Source organism: Microcaecilia unicolor, chromosome 1, assembly GCF_901765095.1.
Source record: "Microcaecilia unicolor chromosome 1, aMicUni1.1, whole genome shotgun sequence".
Lineage (NCBI taxonomy): Eukaryota > Metazoa > Chordata > Amphibia > Gymnophiona > Siphonopidae > Microcaecilia > Microcaecilia unicolor.
This window is the reverse complement of record NC_044031.1, coordinates 618,559,876-618,585,569: the sequence shown is the minus strand read 5'-3', so window position 1 is coordinate 618,585,569 and position 25,694 is coordinate 618,559,876. Positions and strand designations below refer to the sequence as shown.

The window sequence follows — 25,694 nt, the reverse complement described above, 5'->3', positions numbered from 1 at the left end:
AGACCTGCAGCCACATTTTATATACACAAATGGACTAGTGGTTACAGCAATGCACTGAGAACCAGGGAAGCCAGGGTTCAAATCCCACTGCGGTTCCTTGTGATCTTGTACAAGTCACACCTTCCATTGTTTCAAACTTACAATGTAAGCTCTCTGATTAAATATCACCACCATATAGTCCAGTAGTGTTATAAAAATGTTAAGTATTATTCTCACTCACCAGCCCCCAGCAGAGATTGTCTCCACATTGTCATTCCTCCACTTCTCCCTTCCTTTTCCTCACTCTCTCACCATTTTTTAAAATATAGTTATCAAATTTTAAAATTTTATATCAACAATACAAGCAATAATAATAACAAAATATATACAAAGAAATAAATCAAATAAATTAATCATCATCTTTAGCCCACATTGATTGGGGAAAAGCCCTTATAAAAAATAAAGAGACATAAATCTCAGATAGAAGCAAATAAGATTAAAATACTCTTACTCAATCCTCTCTATTACCCCCTCCTCCCCCTACCCTTCACTTTTCCTTACCTGCGATGCAGCACAAACCCCAAAAGCTTTGAAGATCACATCCACAACTCTCTGTGATGTCAGCACATTACCTCCCACCACAGCGGCTTCTGGGGATGGATCTAAAATGGATCCCTTGGGAATAACAACTGTGATGGGGACCAGACAGCCCTGAAACAGGGAAAGAGAAATAAGGCAACATTGTGTCACCAGGAACAGCTAGGACTTCTATGCCTATCTCTCTACGATCTGGACCCTCATGCCAGGAAAAAGTTGTCAAAGCAGCACCTGAACAGGGTTTCCAATAATGAATTAATCCTCAAGTCCAAAGCAGTCAGACTGAATAATGACGTGTGTATAGAATGGGGAGGCATCAATTAAGTGGTCCAAAAAAAAGTTTTTTTGTTAGCGGGGACACTCAAAATATCCACAATCTCCTGGCTAATTAATGTAATTCAATCAACTTTATAACACACAACCAATTTCTTCTTTTTTCATAATTTAGACAAAGGTAATCATAGAAATAGTAAAAGATCAGTCTCATTCCTTCTTGTACAGAGAAAAATCATCCATAAGAAGACAAGCATAACTTGGCTTAACTTTTATCTTCACTCGTAAATCATTATTTGGCACTTATCTTTTCAAAAAGCCAATAGATTGGTAATTCCATCTCCATCTAAAGCTAGATGGGAATCAACGTGAACATCTGCATTCTTCTTCTTAGCCCCTGCTCTTTGGAACTGCCTTCCCAAAGAACTTAGGCTTGAAGATTCCTATACTCATTTCCATAAAATTTTAAAAACTCATTTTTTTCGAGATATATTTGAAGATAATGTTTAATACAATTTTAATTATTTAAAAATGGAAAGGTATAGGAGAAGAAAAGAAAAAACAAGGGGGGACAGAGAGAATAGGAGATAAGGGGTTAAATAAAAGGGAGAGAATACATTTTTCTCTTTTTTTCTTTTAGATTTTTTAGTAAATGTTTTTATGATGATGATTATAGTTTTAGTAACTCGTATTGAATTGTTTAATTGACTGTCTGGTTTGCTGTGCTTTCCTATCATAAATGGATTTCAGAGTATGCTTTAGAGTATTTTAATGGTATATTTTAATGTTATATTATATTGTAAACCGTTCTGATTTACCTTTGTAATAAGTGACGGTCTAGTAAATGAATAACCGATAATATTACAAGCAGGAACGTGAATGGGAGAGGTGGGAGATTTGCAATGCTCAGCGATGAGTCCCATCTACAAAGAAAGAATCACTTGAGGCTAAAAGCCTGTGGGAAAAAATAAGCTTTGAGTAACTTTTTAAATTTGCAGAAAGGACTTCTCAGAACGAATATATAAGGGAAGGTTATTCAAGAGGGTATGGGCAAAAACAGCAAAAGGAAACAGATCTAAACGAAAGGACAGTATCAAGCTCATTTTCAAAACACTTAGCCTCCCAAAGTTCCATAGAAACCTATGGAACTTAGCCTCCCAAAGTGCTTTGAAAATATGCCTCTATGGCTATCAGGTGTTGCTGGGAAGACCTAAGAGTACGAGAAAGTGAGTAAGGAATTAGAAGACTTGCAAGAAAGAGGGGATGCCAGAATCAAGGATTTGTGGGTTAATACTAGACTTAAATAGAATGCAGTAGGCAATATGAAGCCAATAGGGAGTCAATGATCAGCAAGAAACAGAGGGTTGACATGGTCACATTTACATTTCCCAAAGAGGAGTTTAACTGCCATGTTCTGTATAAGTTGTAAGAAAACATCCCTTAAACTGGATGGGACCCTGAAACCCCTGCTTTAAGCATCCCTGCGTCAGAAGTTGTGTCTTCCTTGACAAGGACATCCAACCTTCAGTGATTCAAGAACGTATGCAAGGTAGATAATGTAGCCATTGTACGAGTACAAATCTGGATGAGAAATCGACTGTATATGACTCTGTCCACGAAGTCGCCATGTTCCAAGTTGAATGAGCCTCAAGAGCCTTAAGGTGGCACTGGGCTTTGGAGAACATAAGCTGAAAAAGTAATCTCTTTAAGCCAATGGGCAATGGTAGCCTTTGAAGTGGCATCTCCTTTCTTAGAACTTCGCAAAAGGATCAACAATCTGATTTCTGGAAGGCATTCATTGCTTTTGTGCTAAACCCGTTTTAAAGTTTTGGGCCCTGTTGATGACATCTCTCTTTTCTAAAGCCTTTCCGGGTGCGTCAGGGCAACAGCTGTTTAGTTGAGCAGATGGATGTTCTCTGTTCCCTTTTTTTTTTTTTTAATCTTCTTTCTTTACTATTCTTTGCATTGTATTCTGGGAGTTCCTTTTTTTCTATTTTAATTTGTATTGTAAACTGCTCTGCCAATTATGGAAGGCAGTATATCAATTATTCCAGCTAATAGTAAAGTACAACTAGACTATTGTAATGCAGCATATGTAGGGTGTAAAGAAAGCACATTAAAATCATTACCAGCCACTCAAAACACGGCAGCAAGACTGATATTTAAAAAGTCAAAATATGAAAGAGCAACTCCATTGAATGAAATGCTACACTGGCTTCCAATCAAGGCAAGACTGTTTTTCAAAACTAGCACCCACATTTTCAAAATACTATTTGGAATAGCTCCTGAATACATGAAGAATCTGATTGAACTATCCCCAAGAAACACAAGCCCTGAAACCACAAGCTACTTACTTCTTCATCTACCCAACTGCAGAAAATAACCTACAGAACCATCTACACAGTTGGATTTAGCTAGCCGGGCTCCAAATGGTGAAGGAGTGGAGGAGTGGCCTAGTGGTTAAGGTGGTGGACTTTGGTCCTGAGGAACTGAGTTTGATTCCCACTTCAGGCACAGGCAGCTCCTTGTGACTCTGGGCAAGTCACTTAACCCTCAATTGCCCCATGTAAGCCGCATTGAGCCTGCCATGAGTGGGAAAGCGCGGGGTACAAATGTAAAAAAAAAAAAAAACTCAATGCCCAAGGTCACAAGAAGTATTACTATCTTCAGTTCAGAAAAGAACTGAAGACCTACCTCTTCAAAAAACTCTATAGCTAAACACATAGGGTAATTATGTCACATTCCACTCTGTGACTGCCACACACTACTGTAACTTCGCTCTGTGACTGCAACTCACTACTGTAACTTCACCTAACTGTATATTGTAAGCCGAAACATGTTTTTGGATAATAGTGGGATACAAGAATAAATAAATAAATGATCAATAAACAAACAAACAAAGGGGAACCAAGATGGCCGCCGAACTAGACGTGTGTGCGTGAGCTCTGGAGTTTCCAGTTTAGTGGGTCTATGCCACGGAGCGCTCCCCGGGAGAAATGGGGAAGAGGAAAGGAAAAGCGGCGGCTCATACCTCCTCGAGCGCTGCTGGTGGTCCCGCCATGACACAGCCCACACTTGAGACTTTCGGAATCCGCCCACCGGGACCGAGGAATCCTGCTACTGGAACCTCCGAAACGACATACACGGAGCACAGTATAGAGGGCGCTACTTTGAGCCCGTTGGCAGGCCTGACCCCACCACAACCTGGAAGGAGTAGCGGAACAGAGGAAGCGCTGATTGAACAGCTGTCCGAAGCGGGCAGACTATCGTCGGCGGTGGGAGGTCCGGTTCTGGCTTCAACCCCAGGTACTGATACAGCAGAAAGGGGATTTTCGTCCCTAGCCTTAACCCGAGAAGTAAATCTTCTAGGGTTGGGAGGTGGTATGGAAAAGCCTGCAGAAGTCACCATGGATGTGATTTGGGAGGCCATTCAGGGGGTGAATGTGAACCTCCAGCGAATTTTTAATGCCTCACAGACTGAAATAAGTCAATTAAAGGAACAATCTAATCAGCTTACCACTAAAGTCGAATTACATCAGGAAAAAATTCAGACTTTCGATTTGAATTTAAAATCCACGCAGACTACAGTGGGGGCTGTTATTAAAGAAAATAAAATCCAGGCAAAGAAATTGGAATATATAGAAAATCAAATTAGAAGGCATAATCTCAGAATACTTAATTTCCCGATTTCACCATTTCTTACTCCAGCTGAACTATTGAAAAAGTATTTTTTGGAAGTTCTGGACATTCCTGTTGAAAGTCACCCTCGGGTGTCAAAAATGCAATATATAAAAAAGATTTATGCCTACAAATTCAGAACCTCCTCAAGATAATTTGACTGACTTTCTAGAACGTTCTAAGATTTCAGATCGAGCAACATTATTTATAACGTTTGCCTTGGAGTCAGATAAGACTAATTCTACGTTCTTATTTCAGGAAAATGAATGTTAATTTTATGGGCGGGAAAATACGTATTTTTCCAGATTTAGCCAAAGAGACTCAAACCAGGAGAAGGGAGTTATTGGCATTGAGGCCAAGAATCCTTTCCCTGGGTGGAACATTTATCCTTAGATATCCATCTAGATGTATGATCTCATTAGATGCTGTAGATTACCTTTTTTTCTGTCCTATTAAATTAAAAGATTTTCTTTTAGCTAAGGAGGCTATACGTGACCCGTCTGTGATGGCTGCTCCCACTTAGCTGTACTGTCTAGGCTGCAGGATACCAAAGTCCTTCTAGTTCAGTTTTGATATGGGTCATTTTATAAATTGTATTAGTTAAAATTTCCTATTCTTGGTTCCCCCCTGTTGTGGACAAATATGATAAGATTTTGTTTGTAATATAAAAACTTGGAGTTATATTCTAAATCTATACATCTTAATGTATAAACATTGGTGTGTTATTAAGATGAAAATATAAATAAACAGTTAAAAAAAAACCAAACATATAATACGTGAGAATTCTGCAAAAATCCAGAAGGCGGAGACAAAACTCCTCCCCATAATTCTCCCGCGTGAAGGAAGGTAGTACTACTGACTGATTAATGTGAAAGTGCTTAAAACACCTTTGGTAAAAAAGAAGTAACCTGATAAATGGAAACATCTGCCTCCATAAAATGCAAGAACAGTTCCTTGGCAGGATAGCGCTTGCAACTTGGAAATTCGTCTTGCATACGTATATACAGATGTCATATTTACTACTACTACTACTATTTAGCATTTCTATAGCGCTACAAGGCGTACGCAGCGCTGCACAAACATAGAAGAAAGACAGTCCCTGCTCAAAGAGCTTACAATCTAATAGACAAAAAAAAAAAAAAAAGAACTTGCCCTGACACAACAGCAGCTCAGACCCGCCATAAAATTTGGATCATTACAGGTACGTGGTCCTTTCATCTGCATTGCTCAGAAATATCTTTGCATCACACAGAATGCTCATTTTAATACTAATAAGCTTATTCTCATAGACTTGCATAGCATTTTTGTTCATTGCTTCCAGGAATATTAAAAGCTGTGCCGAGACCCTTTGTGCATTACTTGCACAATAATGTACATGCTAAACTGGCTAAAACTGGTCTAACTGAAATGCTGCAAGCCCGGTTTGCCTTGTGCATCCCCCCAGAAGAGGAGAAGGGGGTTGGGGGATGAAGAAGCCTGGCCTTCTCTAGGTATCTAATATCTCTCTATATAAAAGGCAAAACCAACGTTCTATGAAGCCTCCAGCTGGTGTGAAGGGGGCGAGATATCCGGTTTCCCTATGAGTGTCTGCCCCGTCCTCTCTGTAACACAGTCAGTGAAGGAAAACAGCAGAGCACGAAATCAAATCGCTGGCTCTGTAACAGTGAAGGACTCAGAGGGGGGAGGGGAGAGAGGCCAGAGGGCAGGGACACACACACTCCCACATGCACACAGAAGAAAACATTGCTAGCCCCCGTTTCATTTGCATCAGAAACGGGGCTTTTTTTTTTTTTTTTTTTTTTTTCCAAATATTTTATTGGTAATATAGCAAATTACAACCATAACAAAATAACATCAGCTATCAGTAACCAATTCTTGTTCATGGTCCCCCTCCCCCCCTCCCTCCCCCCGTCAGTGGTGTTGCTTCTGATTCTTGAGATTGTTCATATATTGACCAAATGTTCGTGAACACTTTCATGGTGCCTTTTCTCTTAGCAGTCAGTTTCGACATCTGATACAGAAAGTCCACTTTGCGAACTATCAGTTGTAGTGCTGGTGTTTCAGCTTGTTTCCAGGCTCGGGCTAAGGCTATCTTGGCCGCTGCAAAATACTGAGTAGCCAATCTATGTTGTCCACTGGGAAGTGAGCTAGGCCGGAAATGGAGGAGGCAATGTTCTGCTTTCTTTGGGTATGGTTGAGGCAACACTGTATTTACCAACTTCACTACTGCCTCCCAAAACAATTCCACTTTCGGACATGTCCACCAAATATGGTAGAACGTACCCTGAAGACCACATCCCCGCCAACATTTTCCCGAGGTCCCCGGATATATCTTTTGCAATCTATCTGGGGTATAAAGAAACGGGGCTTTTTTACTAGTAATCTAATAAGGAACGTATTTACCGCGCAAATCCCAACTAGTAGTTCTAGGCGTCTTACAGCAAAAAAAAGCCCATGTAATATATATGGGGAATTACATCAGCAATAAAACATTAAAACTTATAAAAATATCAAAAATTATCAAAGAAAAAGCTCTTAAAACTTATCAAATAAAAATGTTTATAGTTTCCTTCAAAAATGAAGATAAAATTGAGACAAACTAATACATTTAGGTAGATCATTCCACGTAACGATGGCATGGTAAGTAAATATCAAATTTTGATGCTTGTAACGTAATAATCCTTTAACAGTAGGATATCTTAATAGAAATGTACTGTATGCCCGATGATTCAGACAGAAGTTAAATCAATAAATCTGGAGAAAAAGAATGCAATATATGAAAAATAATACAAGCAATTTAAAAAATGATTCACGCTTTTAAAGGGAGCTAGTGTAGCTTATGAAGATACCCAGAGATACTATCATATTTTCTTAATCCGGAAGATTAGTCAAGTCTCTGTATTCTGTATCTGCTGGACGTTTCTTAAATAATACAGAATTATAATCCTATATACAATGAGTTGCAGTAATCTAATTGGGACAAAACCAATATTTGGACCAGTAGGGCAAAATGGCGCTCATGAAAATATGATTTAGTTAAGCGCAATTGCCTTGATTGAAAGATCTTCCATAGATAAGCAACCCTAAGGTTTGAAAGTGAGAAAAGAATCCAAAATGACACCAAGAACCTTTGAATTATCATCAATATTTTATTTATTATTATTTATTGCATTTGTATCCCACATTTTCCCACCTATTTGCGGGTTCAGTGTGGCTTACAATACATTGTGAATGGTGGAAATACAGTTTGTGACAACTCAGTTATGGATTACATTGTGAGGGGTTATGCGAAAACAAAGTTAAAGTGTCGTTAAGGGAATAGAACAATGGAGAAGAACAATGGAACAATGGAAAGAAACAACGGGAACTAATAGGGCAACTGAACAGTAGTAGGAGAACAATTCGGTATAACATTTTTCTATGAGTAGAGGTATAAATGTGGTAAAAAATTACGGGGGATTGGAATTCAGAAGAGAATGTATTGTTGCATTACTAATAGTGTGTGCGGACTTAATGTGTTTTGATTCTTTCAGTAAATTTTATCAAACAGATGGGTTTTCAATGATTTGCGGAAGTTGGTTAGTTCATAGATCGTTTTCAGGTTGCGTGGTAGTGTATTCCAGAATTGCGTGCTCATATAAGAAAAGGTTGATGCGTGTAGCGTTTTGTATTTTATGCCTTTGCAATTAGGGAAGTGAAGATTGAGGAAAGTTCGGGATGATCTTTTAGTGTTTCTGGGTGGTAGGTCTATTAAGTCAGACATGTAAGCTGGGGCTTCACCGTGAATGATTTTGTGGACTAATGTGCATACTTTAAAAGTAATGCGTTCCTTGAGTGGGAGCCAGTGTAGCTTCTCTCGTAAGGGTTTGGCACTTTCGTATTTTGGTTTTCCGAAGATGAGTCTGACTGCTGTGTTCTGGGCTGTTTGAAGTTTCCTCAGTATTTGCTCTTTGCAACCTGCGTATAGTGAGTTGCAGTAATCCAGATGGCTGACTACGAGGGATTGCACTAGGCTGCGAAAGACGGATCTCGGGAAGAATGGTCTTATTCTTTTCAGTTTCCACATGCAGTAGAACATTTTCTTGGTTGTGTTGTTTGCATGAGTTTCAAGTGTTAAGTGGCGGTCAATAGTAACTCCAAGGATTTTTAGAGTTTCTGAGATTGGAAGGTTTAGTTTAGGTGTGTTTATAGCAGTGAATTCATTCGTGTTGTACTGGGAGGTATCAGGCATTGAGTTTTTTTCTGCGTTTAGTTTCAATCGAAATGCATCTGCCCAGGATTTCATGATGTGTAGACTTTGGTTGAATTCATTGAGGATTTCTTTAATGTCTTGTTTGAAAGGGATGTATATTGTTACATCATCGGCGTATATATACGGGTTGAGGTTATGGTTTGATAGAAGTTTTGCCAAGGGGATCATCAATAGGTTGAAAATAGTTGGTGAGAGGGGTGATCCTTGTGGTACTCCACATTCAGGTGTCCATGTAGCAGACGTAGTTGAGTATAGAGTATTGAGTATTGAGTATATATAGAGTTTTGCCCAGAGGCACTGTCATTTTGGAAGGGACTGGAATAGATGGATTCCGAAACCAAAGAACTTTGGTTTTGTTAGCATTTAACTTAAATATATTAGTATTTGACCAACTTTGAATTTTATCCATACAGCAGAATATTTTCTCAAAAGTACCCTCCAATTTAGCGCATACTGGAACCTGCAATAATATATCATCTCAGCACAGGAAAATAATCTTTCGCCATCAGCCAGCAAAATTGTTCCCAAAGATCTCAAACAAATTAAACAGCATAAGCGATAAGGGTGAACCCTGGGGTACACCACAGGTCGTTCGCCAACTTTGAGAAAATTTGCCATTTGGCAAACAGTAGCATCAATTGAGCAAAAAATCCTTAAACCAACTCAGAACAGATCATACCACCCCAATTTCACATAATCTCTGCAGTAGTAGATCATGATCCACAGAGTCAAACGTGGCAGATATGTTATACTGTAATAAAATTATGCTTACCCTGACTTAAAGATTTCCTTATCTCCGAGATCATTGTTAACAAGCTTTCAATGCTGAGTTTAGCTCTAAGCAATGTAAACATGAGAATTTATATATATACAGATAACTGCCTGCTTATAAATGTCTCCAAAATTGAGTGAATAATGGAATACCCACAATAGGTCTAAAATTGGAAGTAGAAGATAAATCTAGACCCTGTGATTTAGATATGGGAGTAAGAGCTAGCCCCCAAATTCTATATAATGCGACTTGAGTTGCACGCTCAAATCTGAGCGTATTCTGATTTGTGCACATAACTCAATGGGCTAACAAGCCAATCAGCACTGATAATTGGATATTAAGTAATTATGGACACTAAATTAGAATTTACGAACACTAAAGTATTCTATAAACTAGTCCACGTAAATTCTACAGTGCAGATCTCAAAGGGGGTGTGGCCATGGGAAGAGCATGGGTGGGTCATGGGCGTTCCTAAAATTTACATGCAGTGTTATAGAATAACCTGTTCCGTACCTAACATTAAGATGCAGGCATTTACATCAGATTTTCATTGGTGTAAATGTGCCTAAAGTTTAATCACAGGGACAGCATTACATATATTCTATAAACCGCACCTAACTTTAGGACTGACCCCACGTAGAGATTTGTAGGATTATATTCCATACAATAAGCAAGTCAATACAGGAGGTGAAGTAAGGGGTAAAAGCTGAAGTAAAACAGCCCTTTTTCACCCTAAAGGAGTCTCATATTTGAGAGGCTGGCCTCCTTCACCCGTAATCCCTGTCTGACTTGTGCTAATCAATCATTCAACACATACCTGTGTTCTCTTATCTGTCTGTACCACCAGAGAAGTTTCCCATAAGTGTGGAGGATCCCAGACACTGCCTCTCCCCACTGTGTGCTCTCAGCCACTAGAAGACAGCCATGTGAAGAGAAGAGTTGGGTGTGCTGGGGGAGGAACAGAGAGCTACAGGTCTTCTTACCTGGTTCAGTGGAATGTCCTTTCCTACCATGCAGCGTAAGCAATAAATGAGGGCCGAGAGAGTGATTGCACGGGGGGCATTGCAGTTCCCAATGACCTCAGGACCAGTGCCGGTGAAATCAAACAATGCACTGCCCTGCAAGAAGAAAGGGCAGAGAGCAGCACTAAGTACCAGACACATCTCTTTCCCATCATACCTCCCTCCTTTACATAAGGTTCTTCCCTGTGGAAGGATATGGGCATCATTCAGTCCTTTTCTCCAGACTGTAGGCTATGTATACAGCCCAACTTCACTCACCTCATCCAGAGTTCAGTATCTAAAATTCATGAACAAGGCCCAAGACTGACTTCCTTCCTTCAGTATGCTTCCCCTTGATTTCCGGTGGCTCTATCCCCTTGAAGAACCTCAAATATCCTTTCCCTCCACAAAGAATCACAGAATGGCACCATCAATATAGTTGTCATACTGTCTTCAATCTGCCCCTTTTTGTTGAGTTCTTCTCACTGGCCTCCTTCCTTACTGCCTTCAATACTACTGGGTCAATATTCAGCTGCTATGATCAGATAGTAAGTGCCAGTCTCTGGACTGTGGCTGCACAATCTGGTTAGCATTACAAATTGTATAGAATGCTAAGGGGCAAGGTTAGTTGTTGGAGTTTCAAAATTTGATCACATTACACTGGTGATGAAAGAACTACATTGACTACCAGTAAAATATTATTATTATTATTATTAACTTGGATTTTGCTCACACCTTTTCAGTAGTAGCTCAAGGTGAGTTACATTCAAGTACACTGGGTATTTCTCTGTCCCTGGAGGGCTCACAATCTAAGCTTGTACTTGAGACAATGGAGGGTTAAGTGACTTGCCCAAGATCATAAGGAACAGCAGTGGGATTTAAACTGACCACCTCTGGATTCAAAGACCTGTGCTCTAGCCACTAGGCCACCCCTCCACTCATATAGGGTGCCATGCAAAATGTTGTCCCTCATTCAGCAAGTTTGTCTTTTTCTGGTAGCGTGTTAAGATCAGACTTTACTAAGCAATTAGCTTTGGATTTAGTTACAACTATGCATTATGCTGTGACAAGAGCTTCTGATTTTTCAAAAGCAGAACCATTAATGTGGAATGCGCTACCTGGCCAGCTGTGCATGAATTGTTAGTATTTTGCAATTTAGGAAACTATTAAAAACGCAGCTTTTTGATCAGTCTTTCCTTTCTTGATTATTGTTGGTGAACTGTACTGATAAAATGGAGAATGTATATATGGAAGTACTTTGCTGATGAATTGTATTGATGGAGAGTGTATATAGCAGTACCTCTTGTCTGATGTCTTTGTACTTTTTTAATATGTATGTTATTATGGTAACCTCTTAGGCTGTAAGCGGGTTAGAAGTTTTAACAATAAATAAATACATAAAATATTAAAATACTATTTGGAAAGCAAACTAGACAAAACACACACAATTTTTCTGTTCTAACTTTATTCAGTTATCCGGTCAGCAGTTAGAATATCGCCATGAACTGGATAACTGCCAGCTCTGGCCATGGTTGCTCTCACAGCATCTGCATACTGCAGAAATAGTTTTTCAGAAGCATTATTGTGGGAAATTTTGATTGGTCGCCAAATCTCAAGAAATACATAGCAGAACTTGAAAAGATGCAGAGAAAGATAACCAAAAAGATAAAGGGGATAGAATGAGTCCCCCTATGAGGAAAAACTAAAGATGTTAGGACTCCAACTCAGAGAAGTGATAACTGAGGGGAGGTAAAAAAGATCTATAAAATTATGAGTGGCACAGAACAGGTAAACATGAAATTAACGAGGAGTAGATTTAAAGAAATTTAAGAAACTTTTTCACGCAACATATGAGCTGTGGAAATTATTGTCAGATAGATAACTTGATCAAGGAAAGTAGTATAGTCAAGATTTTAAGGTTTAAACAAGTTTCTGGAGCACAGTTCTATTAACAATTATTAGCTATGTGGCCCAAGGAATTGCTCTCTCAATTTTAGATATAAACAGGGAAGGATCTTCCCATTTTATCTGCCACATGAACTGGATTTCTCTCATTGTCAGAGACAGAATGTTAGACCACTCGACTGACAAAACACAGCATTTATGTTACCCAGGTCTTGGGAGACCTCCTCGCCTTCCAAGCCTTAGGAGATGTCAACTAGTCCCTAGACGACCTTCACTCCAGTGCTCAGGAGACCTCCTCACCTCTCTGGAAAGGTTTTCTGCCAAGTCTTAGACAGCAACTGATCTCTAGATCTCCTCTCTTTCCTGGATGACCTCCCATGGAAATCCCAAGACACTTCAGAATCTCTAACATCTCTAGCACTTTCTACCTCGTTTATGTGCCCCCTCCCCCCACCCACAGAACAGTCCTTGGCAAACTCACCTTTTCTTTGTTGATCTGCACCTTCAACCTGATTGGTGATCCGTCATCCATGTGATCTTCAGACACCATATCCAAAGAGCCAGTCTGCTGCTGCCAGAGATCGGCAAATTCCCTCAGCATATCCCTGACTGCAATCTCGGCATTGGCCTGCAGGGAGGAGAGGTAGTGTCAGGGAAGGAAGCAGGCTCTCTCAACAGGGATCATTACAAGAAAATGGTGAACAGACTTCCATATCACAGGCCACCCCACATTTTTCATGTTGCTGCATTAAGAGCTCTGGGATATCAGGGACAGAGTGAACCGGTCCTGATTTTACCTTACTGTGTCCATGGCCTTGTAGTTCTGTTTTTCTTAAAGAAACAAAGTCCACACACCAAGAGAACAAACACAGTCCACACACTAAGAGCAAAACCAGGATTGGCTCAGCCTAGTCCCAATGACCCCGAGCTATTTGGTAACTAGTACCTTGTTATACCGCCTTTAATGTTACTATGTCAAAGCAGTGTACAAACTAAATTAACACAGAAAGGAACGCCAATGCATAAACAGAAGTGGAACGTGAAAGCCCAAAACAATCATACAAACCATCCATAGAATACATAAACTCCTTTACAAAAAACAGAAAGGAACTGTGGCAAACAATCTCACCCGAGCAGCACCCCCATCTCATTTTCACCTTTTTGGAAAATGAGGAGGATTGTCTTTCTACCTTCATCTTTGTCCAACTAAAGAACACTTTACAAGTCAGAGAGATGTTTGCAGACCTGGCTGAAGCCAGAATCCTCACAGTACCTTGGCAAGGGTTCGTTGTCCCTCTTAACCAGTAAAAGAAGTGGGTTTGGGATGCATTCCTGTACTTCCAGACCAAGGTCAGGCACTGCTATGAAATGTTCCAGGCTCATCCCCAAATTTCACATTTATTTCATCCAGGTGCAAAACTGTCCACTAGACTAAGTCTCATGTCACACAACAGAACAAGAAGTTGGCCATGGGCACAAAGGATGAACCATAATAATTCTGTTGGTAACATAGTAAATGCCAGGAGATAAAGACCCAAATGGTCCACCCAGTCTGCCCAATAATCACATTCATTATCAATTCATGATTAAATCAACAATGAATGTGATATTATATACTTGATCATTGTGTTTCTGGAACATACACTATAGAATTTGGAAGGCTCTGTCCTTATGCTCCAACTACTGGGGTTGCCGTTAAAGCCCACTCCAACCTATCCAAATCCGTCTTGTCATTTGTGGGACACAGACTACAGAAGTCTGCCTGGAACTATCCTCATGTTCCAAATTACTGGAGTTTGTCAAAGCACTCTCCAGCTCATCCTAAAATGGACTGCTATATGCAGGGCCCAGACAGTACAAGCCATCCCAACACGGCCTTAGTTTTTATAGCCAGAGTTGCCATCTAGGCACCATTTGACATGCAAACACATAAGCAACCTTTTAAGTTTTGTTTTTTTTATAGAATTCATTTTCTAATTCAAGATCCTCTGGGTTCATCCCACACCTTTTTGAAATCTGCCACCATTTTTTTCTCCACTGCCTCCCTCAGGAGGGCATTCCAGGCATCAAACTACCTTCTCTGTGAAAAAGAATTTCCTGATATTACTGTTAAGTATACCACCTTGCAACCTCAATTCATGTCCTCTAGTTTTATCATTTTCCCTTCTCTGGAAAATATTTGTTTCTATATTAATACCTTTGAAGCATTTAAATGTCCGTATCATATCTCCCCTGTCCCTCCTCTCCTCTAGGGTATAGATATTCAGGTCTTCCAGGCTCTTCTCATATTTCTTTTGGCGTAAGCCCCATACCATTTTTGTTGCCTGCTTCTGGACCACTTCAAGTCTTCTTAAATCCTTAGCAAAATATGGCCTCCAAAACTGAAAACAATACTCCAAGTGGGGCATCACCAATGACAGGGGCACCAACACCTCCTTTCGTCTGCTGGTTACACCTCTCTCTCTATCCAGCCTAGCATCCTTCTGGCAACAACAGCCACTACATTGTCACACTGTTTCATCACCTTCAGATCTTCAGATATTATCACCCCAAGGTCCCTCTCCCTGTCTGTGCATATCAGTCTCTCACCGCCTAACACGTATGGCTCCTTTGGATTTCTATTCCCTAAGTGCATCACTCTGTACTCTGTACTTTCCACTCCCTCTGGAATGTCCACTCTGTTACAAATCATGGTATCATCCACAAAAAGGCAAACCTTACCTTCTAACCCTTCAGCGATGTCGCTCACAAACATATTGAACAGAACTGGCCCCAACACCAATCCTTGAGGCACTCCACTACTCACCTTTCCTTCCTCAGAGTGAATTCCATTAATCACCACCCTCTGGTGTCTGTCTGTCAACCAGTTCACCACTTTGGGTCCTAACTTCAGCCTGTCAAGTTTATTCAACAGCCTGCAATGAGGAACCGTGTCAAAGGCTTTGTTGAAATCTAAGTAGATTACATCTAGTGCATCTCATCAATCCAATTCTCTGATCACCCAGTCAAAGAATTCAATCATATTTATTTGGCATGATTTATCATTGGTAAAACCAAGTTGTCTCTGATATTGTAACCTATTGGTTCCAGGAAATTCACTATCCTTTCCTTCAGCATTGCTTCCACTACTTTTCCAATAACCAAAAAGTGAGGCTTACTGGCCTGTAGTTTCCAGCTTCTTCTCTATCACCACTTTTGGAAGAGAGACCACATCTGCTCTTCTCCAATCCCACAAGACCTCTCCCCTTTCCAAGGATTTATTAAACAAATCTTTAAGACGACCTGTCAAAACCTCTCTGAGCCCCTCAATATCCTGGGATGGATCCTGTCCAGTCCTGTGGCTTTGCCCATCTTCAAATTTTTAAGTTGTTCATAAACACTTTCTTCCATGAATGGGGCTATATCCACTCCATTCTCATTTCTATTTATTTAGACAAATTTGATATACCTTCTCTAGGATTTTCTCCATGAACACAGGACAGAAGTGTTTGTTTAGCACCTTTGCTTTTTCCTCATCATTCTCCACATAGTAGTTCACAGCATCTTTCAGTCTCACAACTCCATTTTAAGTGTTCCTACTTTCATTAACATACCTGAAAGAATTCTTATCCCCTGCCTTACAATTCTAGCCATTTGTTCTTCTGCTTGTGCTTTTGCCAGACGTATATCTCTCTTGGTTTCTTTCAGTTTCATACAGTATTTCTCTGTGTTCCTCTTCTTGAGTTTTTCTGTATTTCATAAACGTCAACTCTTTTGCCTTTATTTTCTCAGCCACTTGCTTGGAGAACCATATTGGTTTCTTTTTTCTCTTGCTTCTATTTACTCTCCCCTGACATAAAGGTTAGTAGCCATGTTTATAGCTCCTTTCAGCCTGGACCACTGCCTTTCCACTTCTTGTATGTCCTCCCATCCCATCAGCTCTTCCTTCAAGTACTCCCCGTTTTTACTACAGTCAGCATATTTGAAATCCAGGACTAAGTTTTGAATGGCTGCCCTCCACTTTAGCTGTTATATCAAACCAAACTGTTTAATGATCATTGCTGCCCAGGTGGGCACCCACTCGGACATTAGACACGCTTTCCTCATTTATGAGCACCAGATCCAGTGTCTCTCTTTCCCTCATGGGTTCCGTCACCATTTGTCTGAGCAAAGCACTTTGAAAAGCATCCACAATCTCTCTACTTTTTTCTGCAGATGGAACTTAAATCTCCAGCAACGGCACCTCTCCTTTCTTTCCCAACTTTTGGGTATCTATAACCAGATTTTTATCTAGTTCCTCCGATTTTGTCAGAGGTCTGTAGACAACACCTATGTGGACAGACGTTCCATTTTCTCTTTTCAAGGTGATCCATATCACTTCTTCCTTTCCCCAGGCCCCCTGCATTTCAGTCGCTGTGATATTGTTTCTCACATACAGAGCTACTCCTCTACCTTTTTGACCATCTCTATCCTTCCTAAGTAGATTGTAGCCTGGTATGCTTGCATCCCATTCATCAGAATCGCTGAACCATGTCTCCGTGATAGCAACAATGTCTAAGTCTGCCTCTAAAATCAGAGGCTTGCAGATTATGAACTTTGTTGCTTAGACAGCGAGCATTTGTGGTCATTGATTTCCAGCTACATTTCAGTAGCAGTCTCATCTTCTGTCTAGTCTCACTCCCTACTATGTTGATAAGAAGTGATTTGCTAACGTTGTTTACATTGCTTTTACTACTGTCATACCTTCTCTTTTGCTGGGGGGTGGCCAATGGAAGTGACCTGCTTCCATATGTCACCTCCACCTTCTAGTTTATAAATGCCTAGTGAGTCAGGAAAATGAATTTATTGAAAATGGCAAGACATATTGTGTTTCGGCACTTTGACTGCATCAGGGATCTGTAGTTTGCATTTTGATATGCTTCACAAAATTTATGAAGATATAGAATTAGCTTATTTGAATACACTGCTGACAACTTACTTCTTGCAGCCTTTGGGACATACCAACCTCTGATGCAAGCAAAGTGCTGAAAGACAGTCTGTGTCAGGTTGTTCTCAATACAATCATCTTCCTGGTTCACCAATGGAATTCTTGTGGTTCATCCTTTGTGTACGTGGTCAACTTGTGCAGCAACTTCTCTTGGTGTTACATCCCTTTCTGTTGTGACTAAGTCTATCGTGTAACTAAACCAATATACGAATTACATTTTTTTTCTCCCAACTCAAATCAATGTACTTAATATTAAGGAAAAATCTCTAATATAACATCAGCAAGAGTACCTGCAATGAAGACTGATCACAAATAGGTTTTTTTCTTGGGATATTCTTATTGCATCACTGTGAGCACTATGAACTTTGGAAGAAGTTTTTGTCTGAACTTGATAAATTCATGAGACTCTACAAGAAAGTCACCTGGTTCCAGAAATTAAGCTAAGTGAAAAAGTGTACATGTGTATTTGAATAATATTAGACTCATTGGGTAAACTGGACTTAGCATCTGGACTGCTGAAATGATTGAAATCTTGGAGGTTCAGCCTGTGGTTGAAACAGTTTTAAGATTCTGAGCACCTTCACTAAAAAATATATATATATTATATATATAGATATATATAGATTTTTTTTTCAGTGAAGGTGCTCAGAATCTTAAAATCGTCCAAATCTTTAAAACGTCCAAATCGCGACTTTCGAAAGGCAGAATTTGGAAGTCCCACTGTGCAGGTCATCCAAATAGCAAGGGGGTGTGTTTAGGGCAGGACTAGGGAGGACCCAAATTTAGGACGTCCAACAGCGATAATCGAATGGGAAGAAATATCCAAGTCAAAAAAGAAAGGCATCCAAGGTTAGACCTGTTTCAATCATGTCCAACGTGTAAAAAGGTGCCCTGATTGCGTTGCTGACCACTGGAGGGATTAAGACATGACCCCTCCTTAATCCCCCAGGGGTTACTGTCTCCCTCCTTCTCTCCTGAAAGTGACACCGGAAAGGGAAAGTAGGCTCCATGACATCAGGTATTATGGGCATTCCAAACACAGCAGCAAACAGGTCTGTAGGGTGGCCTAGTGGCCACTGCAGTGGACTGTAAACCAGAGGACCCAGCTTCAAATCCCACTTCAACTCTCTTTGTTTACCTTTAAGTTGTGAGCCCTCCAGAAACAGAGATACATCTACTATACCTAAACATAAGACACCTGCAAGCCTGAGGGCTATTGAGGTGATGCACAGTAGGTATTTCCATGTCTCTGAAGGGCTCACCATTTAAAATAACAGAGTTGCAGATGAACCTGGGTGCCTTGGATTAAAAATTCACTGCACTGACCACTAAGCTCTCTCCACACTCGTCCTTCCCTACACCCCTTCCGGTGCACTCCGCTCCATGGATAAATCCTTATCTGTTCCCTTCTCCACTACTTCGCGCCTTCTGTCTCGCTGCACCCTACGCCTGGAATAAACTTCCTGAGCCCCTACGTCTTGCCCCATCCTTGGCCACCTTTAAATCTAGACTGAAAGCCCACCTCTTTAACATTGCTTTTGACTCGTAACCACTTGTAACCACTCGCCTCCACCTACCCTCCTCTCCTCCTTCCTGTACACATTAATTGATTTGATTACTTTATTTTTTGTCTATTAGATTGTAAGCTCTTTGAGCAGGGACTGTCCTTCTTCTATGTTTGTGCAGCGCTGCGTATGCCTTGTAGCGTTATAGAAATGCTAAATAGTAGTAGTAGTAGTAGTAAGCTGCCCCTCTGCACTGCAGGGATGTCTGTGTGACCATTTTTGTACAAAATCTGTCAGAAAGACATCCTTGTCCCTGGTTTTTTGGCATTTATAATTTGGATATTTTACTTTGGAAAATGGCTGTTCATTTTGGACGTTCTCACATATCTTTGAACAGGAAATCCCGATGTTTTTCCTGTTTGAAAATGGCTGCGAGATGGACCTTTTTTTTTTTTTAAAGTTATGAGCAGGATGTCCCAATTCAGACTTGGATGTCCTTTTTGAAAATGCTCCTTTATGTGTATCAAGTTTCTTCTTATTGTGTGTTCTTGGGGGATATTCTGCAGTTATTACCTTTGTAATGTGTATTTGTTTTGTATCAATTTGTTTTTATTGCTGTTGTTCATACTGTCCTTCGATCTGACAATGGATGCGTCAAAAATATTAGTAAAGAAATAAAATTATTACCTGGATATGTACCATGTAGGCCTGCACCACTTCGAGTCCATAGGCATTAATCAGCTCGTTCACCAGCTGAATCCCTTTCTGATTGGCTGCTACCTGCGCCCGGAGGTCAGATAGGTTGTCATGGAGATTGCGGGTTCCACTGCTCCCTGGGAATAGGCCTGGAGCAAGTAAGGCCTCCATCACAGCTAAAATGGGAATTTAAAAACAAAAATAATACAAGGTAGGGACTGGTCAGTAATGCAGAAAAACAAAACGAAACCATAAGGAAAAAAAGCAACAAGAGAGAAATAAGAGAAGATGCAGGAAGGTACAACAAAAGCAGGAGGGGTCTAGAGTTCTGGCAGGAGAAAGAGAGGGGAGAGGGATTGCAAGCAGAGATGTGAAGTTATTCCGCTCCAGACTGGAGATTTTGGGATCTCTGACCACCCACTCCTGGGGCATTATGAGACTCGCAGCACCAATTTCAATGGACACGATCAGGCACTACAAAATCCCACACTGCGTTAGAGTGTAAATTCAGTATCAGGATTGGCCAAAACGTCTCCAGCCTGGAAAAGGGTTAACTTGGCATCTCTGCTGAAAGACTAACCCCCCAGAAAGAGAGGAGAGTTATAGAAACAGATGATGGAAGATAAGAACCATGTGGTCCTCCCAGTCTGCCCAATTGTACCTGTCCACTGTGCTGTCACATGTCTTACTTGATTGACATCTGGCCTTCTCTCCTTCTCTCTCTAGATAAAGATGAGGACTCCCCAATTGTGCAGTTTAGGAAAGAGGAGCTTCCACATCTCATGATCAGACCATCTCAGCTCTGTGCATTTCAACAGTAGCCCAGATGGAAGCCTCAGATTGGGATCCTTGGAAGGGATGCAAAAGCCTTCCAAAGTCTTCCCAATCCATAGGGCAGGTGGCTCTGGCAAAGGGTGGCAGATTCAGGCCTCCCAGTCTTGATTGAGCAAACTTCCCTTATGAAGCAAGTTGTTGTTAGGTGAAGCTTGTAAAGGGCCTAGGGGAAGCTAGGCCTCAATGGCTTCCAGATGAAATAAGGTCAGTGACCCAGGCCTCAGAGGGCTGGAATAGTCTGGGTGGGCAGACCCCAGCTATCTCCGCTTCTGTAAAGGGGCAGAAAAAGGACAGCCATTTGGGGATCAAGATGGTCAAGAGTCACTGGTGCCTCATTGGTAGGTGCCATTGGTGGATGTACAGGTAGGCAGCAGGCTTTGTCTGTTCTATCCTGAGTGGGCCCTCATTATCTCCAACCACTGACCGCATCTATTCCTGATATGGTGACCCAATTACAGTCTATTTTTGACAGTATAAGCGCACTGTTTTGGTAGTAAGGCTGCCTTCAGTATAGCGCAAAGTTTCCTCTAAGGAGTGGCCTGATGCGTGCAAATTTTTTTTCGTGTGAGCAACAAGCTTTAAAATCCAACATTTTTTGAGTGCCAGTATTAGCAATGCACTTCTGTATATAGCACTGTCACAAAATGCCTAGCCACCCGCCTGGGGTTACCCCGCGGCCTGCACCTGCCTGTTGTGCTCTACACTAGCACCCTCTTCCCACCGACTGGGTCACAACCACCTCTGGATGAGTCTCCCGCTCTCTAGATGAATGTAGCCACACTCCCAGTGGTCCCACAGTTCCCAGAAAGCAGTCACAGACCCAACACACAAACCACCAGGATTCTATATCAGTCCAGACAAACAGGGCGAGCAATTGTTTATTCTCTTACAAAATATTTAACAGTGGAACAAAATAGTGCAATTGGCAAACAATAAACACTTGCATACTTCCTAGAAAGTACCTGTGGAGATCTGGACATATATCTGTTCACAGAGCTTCAGCAAAGAGATATCTCTCTCCTTCTCCCGGGCTGAAACTGAAGCAGCCAGCCAGCCAGCCACTGCTGGGTAATTTCAAAACTCTACTACTACTACTTAACATTTCTAAAGCGCTACTAGGGTTACGCAGCGCTGTACAATTTAACAAAGAGGGACGGTCCCTGCTCAAAGAGCTTACAATCTAAGAGACAAGTGAACGGTCAGTCCGATAGGGGCGGTCAAATTGGGGCAGTCTGGATTTACTGAAAGGTAAGAGTTAGGTGCAGAACGCAGCATTGAAGAGGTGGGTTTTAAGCAAAGACTTGAAGATGGGCAGGGAGGGGGCTTGGCGTAAGGGCTCAGGCCAATCAGAGTCCAGAACAGTCAAGTTTCAAATAAAAACTGGTTACATCACTACAGGCACTTCCTATTATCTGTGTGCCAAAGAAAAGAAAAAGAAGTCAATCCTCTGTAATAGCTTTAAGCATAAACATGCACCATCTGCTGGCCAAACAGGAGAATTACACTTCAGACATATTTAAGACAGGAAAATATCCAATACATTTTACAGGCTTAAAACACACTGTGACTTTGGATTTGCCAGTTTTGTAGTTGTTTGAGCTAGGTTATGTTGTCTTTTATTTGTTTTTATTATGTATCCATGTATTATTGTTCTCCACTTTGTATAAAAGGCAGATTATAAATAATAATACCATATATACTTGAATATAAGCCGCGATAACATTTTTCCCCTGAGGGGAAAAATATTCACTCAAATATAAGCCAAGAGTTTATATTCAAGTATTCCTCCCCTATGGTGATTGGCATTTCACCCTGTCCCTTTTCCTCCCACGGTGACCAGCATCTCTCCCTCTCCTACCTCCCTCCCACAATAACCAAAACTTCTCTCTTCCCTCCCCTCCCCGCAGTTACCAAAATGTCTCTCTCTTCTCTTCCAAGTCCCTGAAGTGACCAGAATTTCTCTTTACCGGTAAGCCTAGACACAGATGCTGACGCTGGCGGGCCTTGAGGTTTTTTTGGACCCAAAAATCTCAGCTTATATAATTGAGTGCATATAGTAAAAAAAATGAAGTGAAAAAACTAGTGAGTCTTGGAAGTAGTTCAGCAAGGCTGTGGAAGGCAGAGTGCAACGGTTACTTCATTTAGGTGCAGTGGAACCCATTCCACATAAGAAGACGGTTGGGGGCACAACTCCATTTGTTTTCTAGTTCCTGAGAAAGAGGGCACCTTCTGCCCCATTCTGGACTTGAAAGGAGTCAATGCCTCCCTGTGAGTCTCAGTTTTGCATGGAGACCTTGCATCAGTGATTTCTTCTGTCACCAGGGGAGTTTCTCTCCTTACTCAACCTTGCAGAGGCTAAGCGCTTCCCGTGTTTCTGCATCTTGGATAAGCATTTTCATTTCAAGGCTCTAGGTTTCAGCCTGGCTATAGTACCACAGACCTTGTCTAAGGTCTTGGTGATAGTGGCTGTGCACCTCAGCAAGAAAGGAATCCGAGTTCACCCATACTTGGACGGCAGGCTAATTCAGAATAACTCAGAAGTGAATTCAAGGGTGACAATGGCTGAAGGAATTGTCTCTTGGAATGTCTTGATTGGGTGGTGAACTATACCATCAGCTTGTTCCCTCATAAGATTTGGGGTCTGCTTCAAAACCAGAAAGGTGACCGTTTCTCTCACTGAATAATGGTTGCACAAGCTCTTGATCCAGAAGAGAGATTAGGCCTGGGACTACCTTCAGCTCCTCGGGTCTATGGCAGCAATGCTGGAAGTGGTACTGTGGGCAAGGAACCAAATGAGACCACTCTCCAGGGGGCATTGTGGTGTCAGAAATACAAGACGCAACTTCCACTCTCCTGGTCCCTACATAGGCATCTTGCTCGGTGGGACAGCCTGGATCATATTCTCAAAGGGGGGTCCCTCTCAATTCCCCCCCCCCAATTTGGTGGTGGTCACCACAGATGTAACTCTATGGGGTTAGGGGGCCTAGTGCTTTGGGCAAATTCTGTGGGGGCAGTGGTCACAGCATGGGGCTCTGGTACAGTAGGCTCAGCTGTGTAGTCAAAGCTTCAGAGATAGAGCATGGGTTAACAGTGCCAAGAACCACTCAGGCCCCACATGGACTGCTGGTGATGTGGATCTCAGCTTCCTTCAATAGGTCAAACAGCTGTATTATCTAATGGAACAAGGTAGCGCACAGCTGTGAGCTTTGCTGCCCCCAGAATTTTCTCTCTCTAGGCACAGGCCTAATACTCATGCGGAATTCCAGACCTATTCTTTTTTTATTATTATTATTTTATTTATTCAGTTATCATTACATTTATATCTCAAACGTAATATAGAATTAAAGAAATATACAAAATTGAACTAAACAATCAGGCAAAATATAAATTTGTTAGTCCACATTTAAATGATCCAAGAACTAGGAACTCAAACAAAAATAGTATAGCTTCAATCTACTGAAAACATTTTGCAAACAGGAAGGGCAAGAAATCAAGTCGGGGCAGCCGATAAAGCGTACAATCCAAACAAACAGTAAATTACTCTTTACTGACAATGAATTCTAAAAGTTTATCTGGATCAAAGAAAATATAATTAGTAGATTCCAACGAGATATAGCATTTACAAGGAAATTTAAGTATAAAGGTCCCACCTAATTGTAGGACCCTTACTTTCAATAATAGAAAAGCTTTTCTTCTTCTTTGCGTCTCTCGAGAGAGATCAGGGAATACTTGAATTTTTGAACCAAGAAAAGGTGTGGAGATGTGGCGAAAAAATAATCTAAATATGTTATTACGGTCCAGTTCTAAAGCAAACGACACCAACAGTGTTGTCCTCTCCGTAATAACTTCCATAGAGCTTTCCAAAAACTGTGTCAAGTTCAGATCAGATTGAGGAGGTTGTAAATTTCCAATTCCAGCCCCAGAGATGTATAGCACTCTAGTTAAAGGAGGAAAAGCTTCCGGGGGGAGCCCCAGAATTTCAATAAAGTATTTTTTCAGCATTTCTTTGGCTGGAATCAAAGGGGATTTAGGAAAATTCAGAAACCTGAGATTATTCCTCCTTAACTGATTCTCCATATAGTCTATCTTCTTCCTTTGAACAGTATTATCCTTAATAACTGCCGAAATAGAGTTTTTAATGGAATTTACCTCAGTTTCAAAAAGATCCATCCTATTCGTCTGTTCAGTAACCTTACCCGAAAGCTCTAAATGAGCCTGAGACAGCTTCCCCACATCTCCTCGCAAAGTTCCTGCCACTTGGAGTAACGTACTGTTTAATCCTTGGATCGCTTCCCAAATGGAATCCATTGAGATAACGGGTGGTCTCACAAGTTCCCGGAGACTAACGGAGGGCTCGCTCAGTTGCCGCTCGGGCAGAGAAGCTTGCAGCATCAGGCCCGCTTGCGGAGTTGTTTCCAACGGAGACGAGGTCGCTATGGGGTCTCCACTGCTATCCGCAGGGACTCCACTTCCGGAAGCCCCCGTCGGTTGCCTCTCCATAGCCAACAACTCCCCTCCGGGTCTCTGGGGCGTTATCATCGGAGGGGGGCTCAACGTCACTCCCTCTATGCTAAGGTCCGAAGAATCCCTCGGACCCCTCGAAGCACTGGCTTGAGTTCTCTGCAACAGCATTCCCGCTTCTTCTAACGTCGTCTGTCGGGTGGTAAGGGAGTTCACCCGTCCCGTGGAGCGAGGTAAGCTGGGTTTACCCTTTCTCTTCCCCATAGACAACTAGGGGAGATTCCCACACACGACTTCGGAGTTGAGGGGCAGGAGCTGCTGTTCATGCGTCCTTCCTAAAACGCCATCTTGGATCTTGTCTCCTTCCAGACCTATTCTATAAGAACATAAGAACATGCCATATGGGTCAGACTAATGGTCTATCTAGCCCAGTATCCTGTTTCCAACAGTGGTCAAGCCAGGTCACAAGTACGTGACAGAAACCCAAATCGTGGCAACATTCCATGCTACAAATTCCAGGGCAAGCAGTTGCTTCCCCATGTCTGTCTCAATAGCAGACTATGGACTTTTCCTCCAGGAACTTGTCCAAACCTTTTTTAAACCCAGATACACTAACCGCTGTTACCACATCCTCCGGCAAAGAGTTCCAGAGCTTTAACTATTTGTTGAGTGGAAAAATATTTCCTCCTCTTTGTTTTAAAAGTATTTTTCCATGCAATTCCTTGAGTGTCCCCTAGTCATTGTACTTTTGGAACAAGTAAAAAGCCAATTTACT

At 41.4% G+C, this 25,694-nt stretch overlaps 1 protein-coding gene across 1 annotated transcript in view; it reads right to left on the bottom strand.

Annotated features, from left to right (window-relative positions):
• The window catches only part of OPLAH (5-oxoprolinase, ATP-hydrolysing), a 161,582-nt gene that overhangs the window by 17,722 nt on the left and 118,166 nt on the right, over positions 1–25,694 (bottom strand). Inside the window, exons 21-24 of the mRNA XM_030220113.1 lie at positions 19,616–19,800; positions 12,939–13,085; positions 10,535–10,669; positions 541–690 (exon numbers count right to left, since the gene is read on the bottom strand). Coding sequence (XP_030075973.1) covers positions 541–690; positions 10,535–10,669; positions 12,939–13,085; positions 19,616–19,800 — 617 coding nt within the window. The remainder of the gene's footprint in view (positions 1–540; positions 691–10,534; positions 10,670–12,938; positions 13,086–19,615; positions 19,801–25,694) is intronic.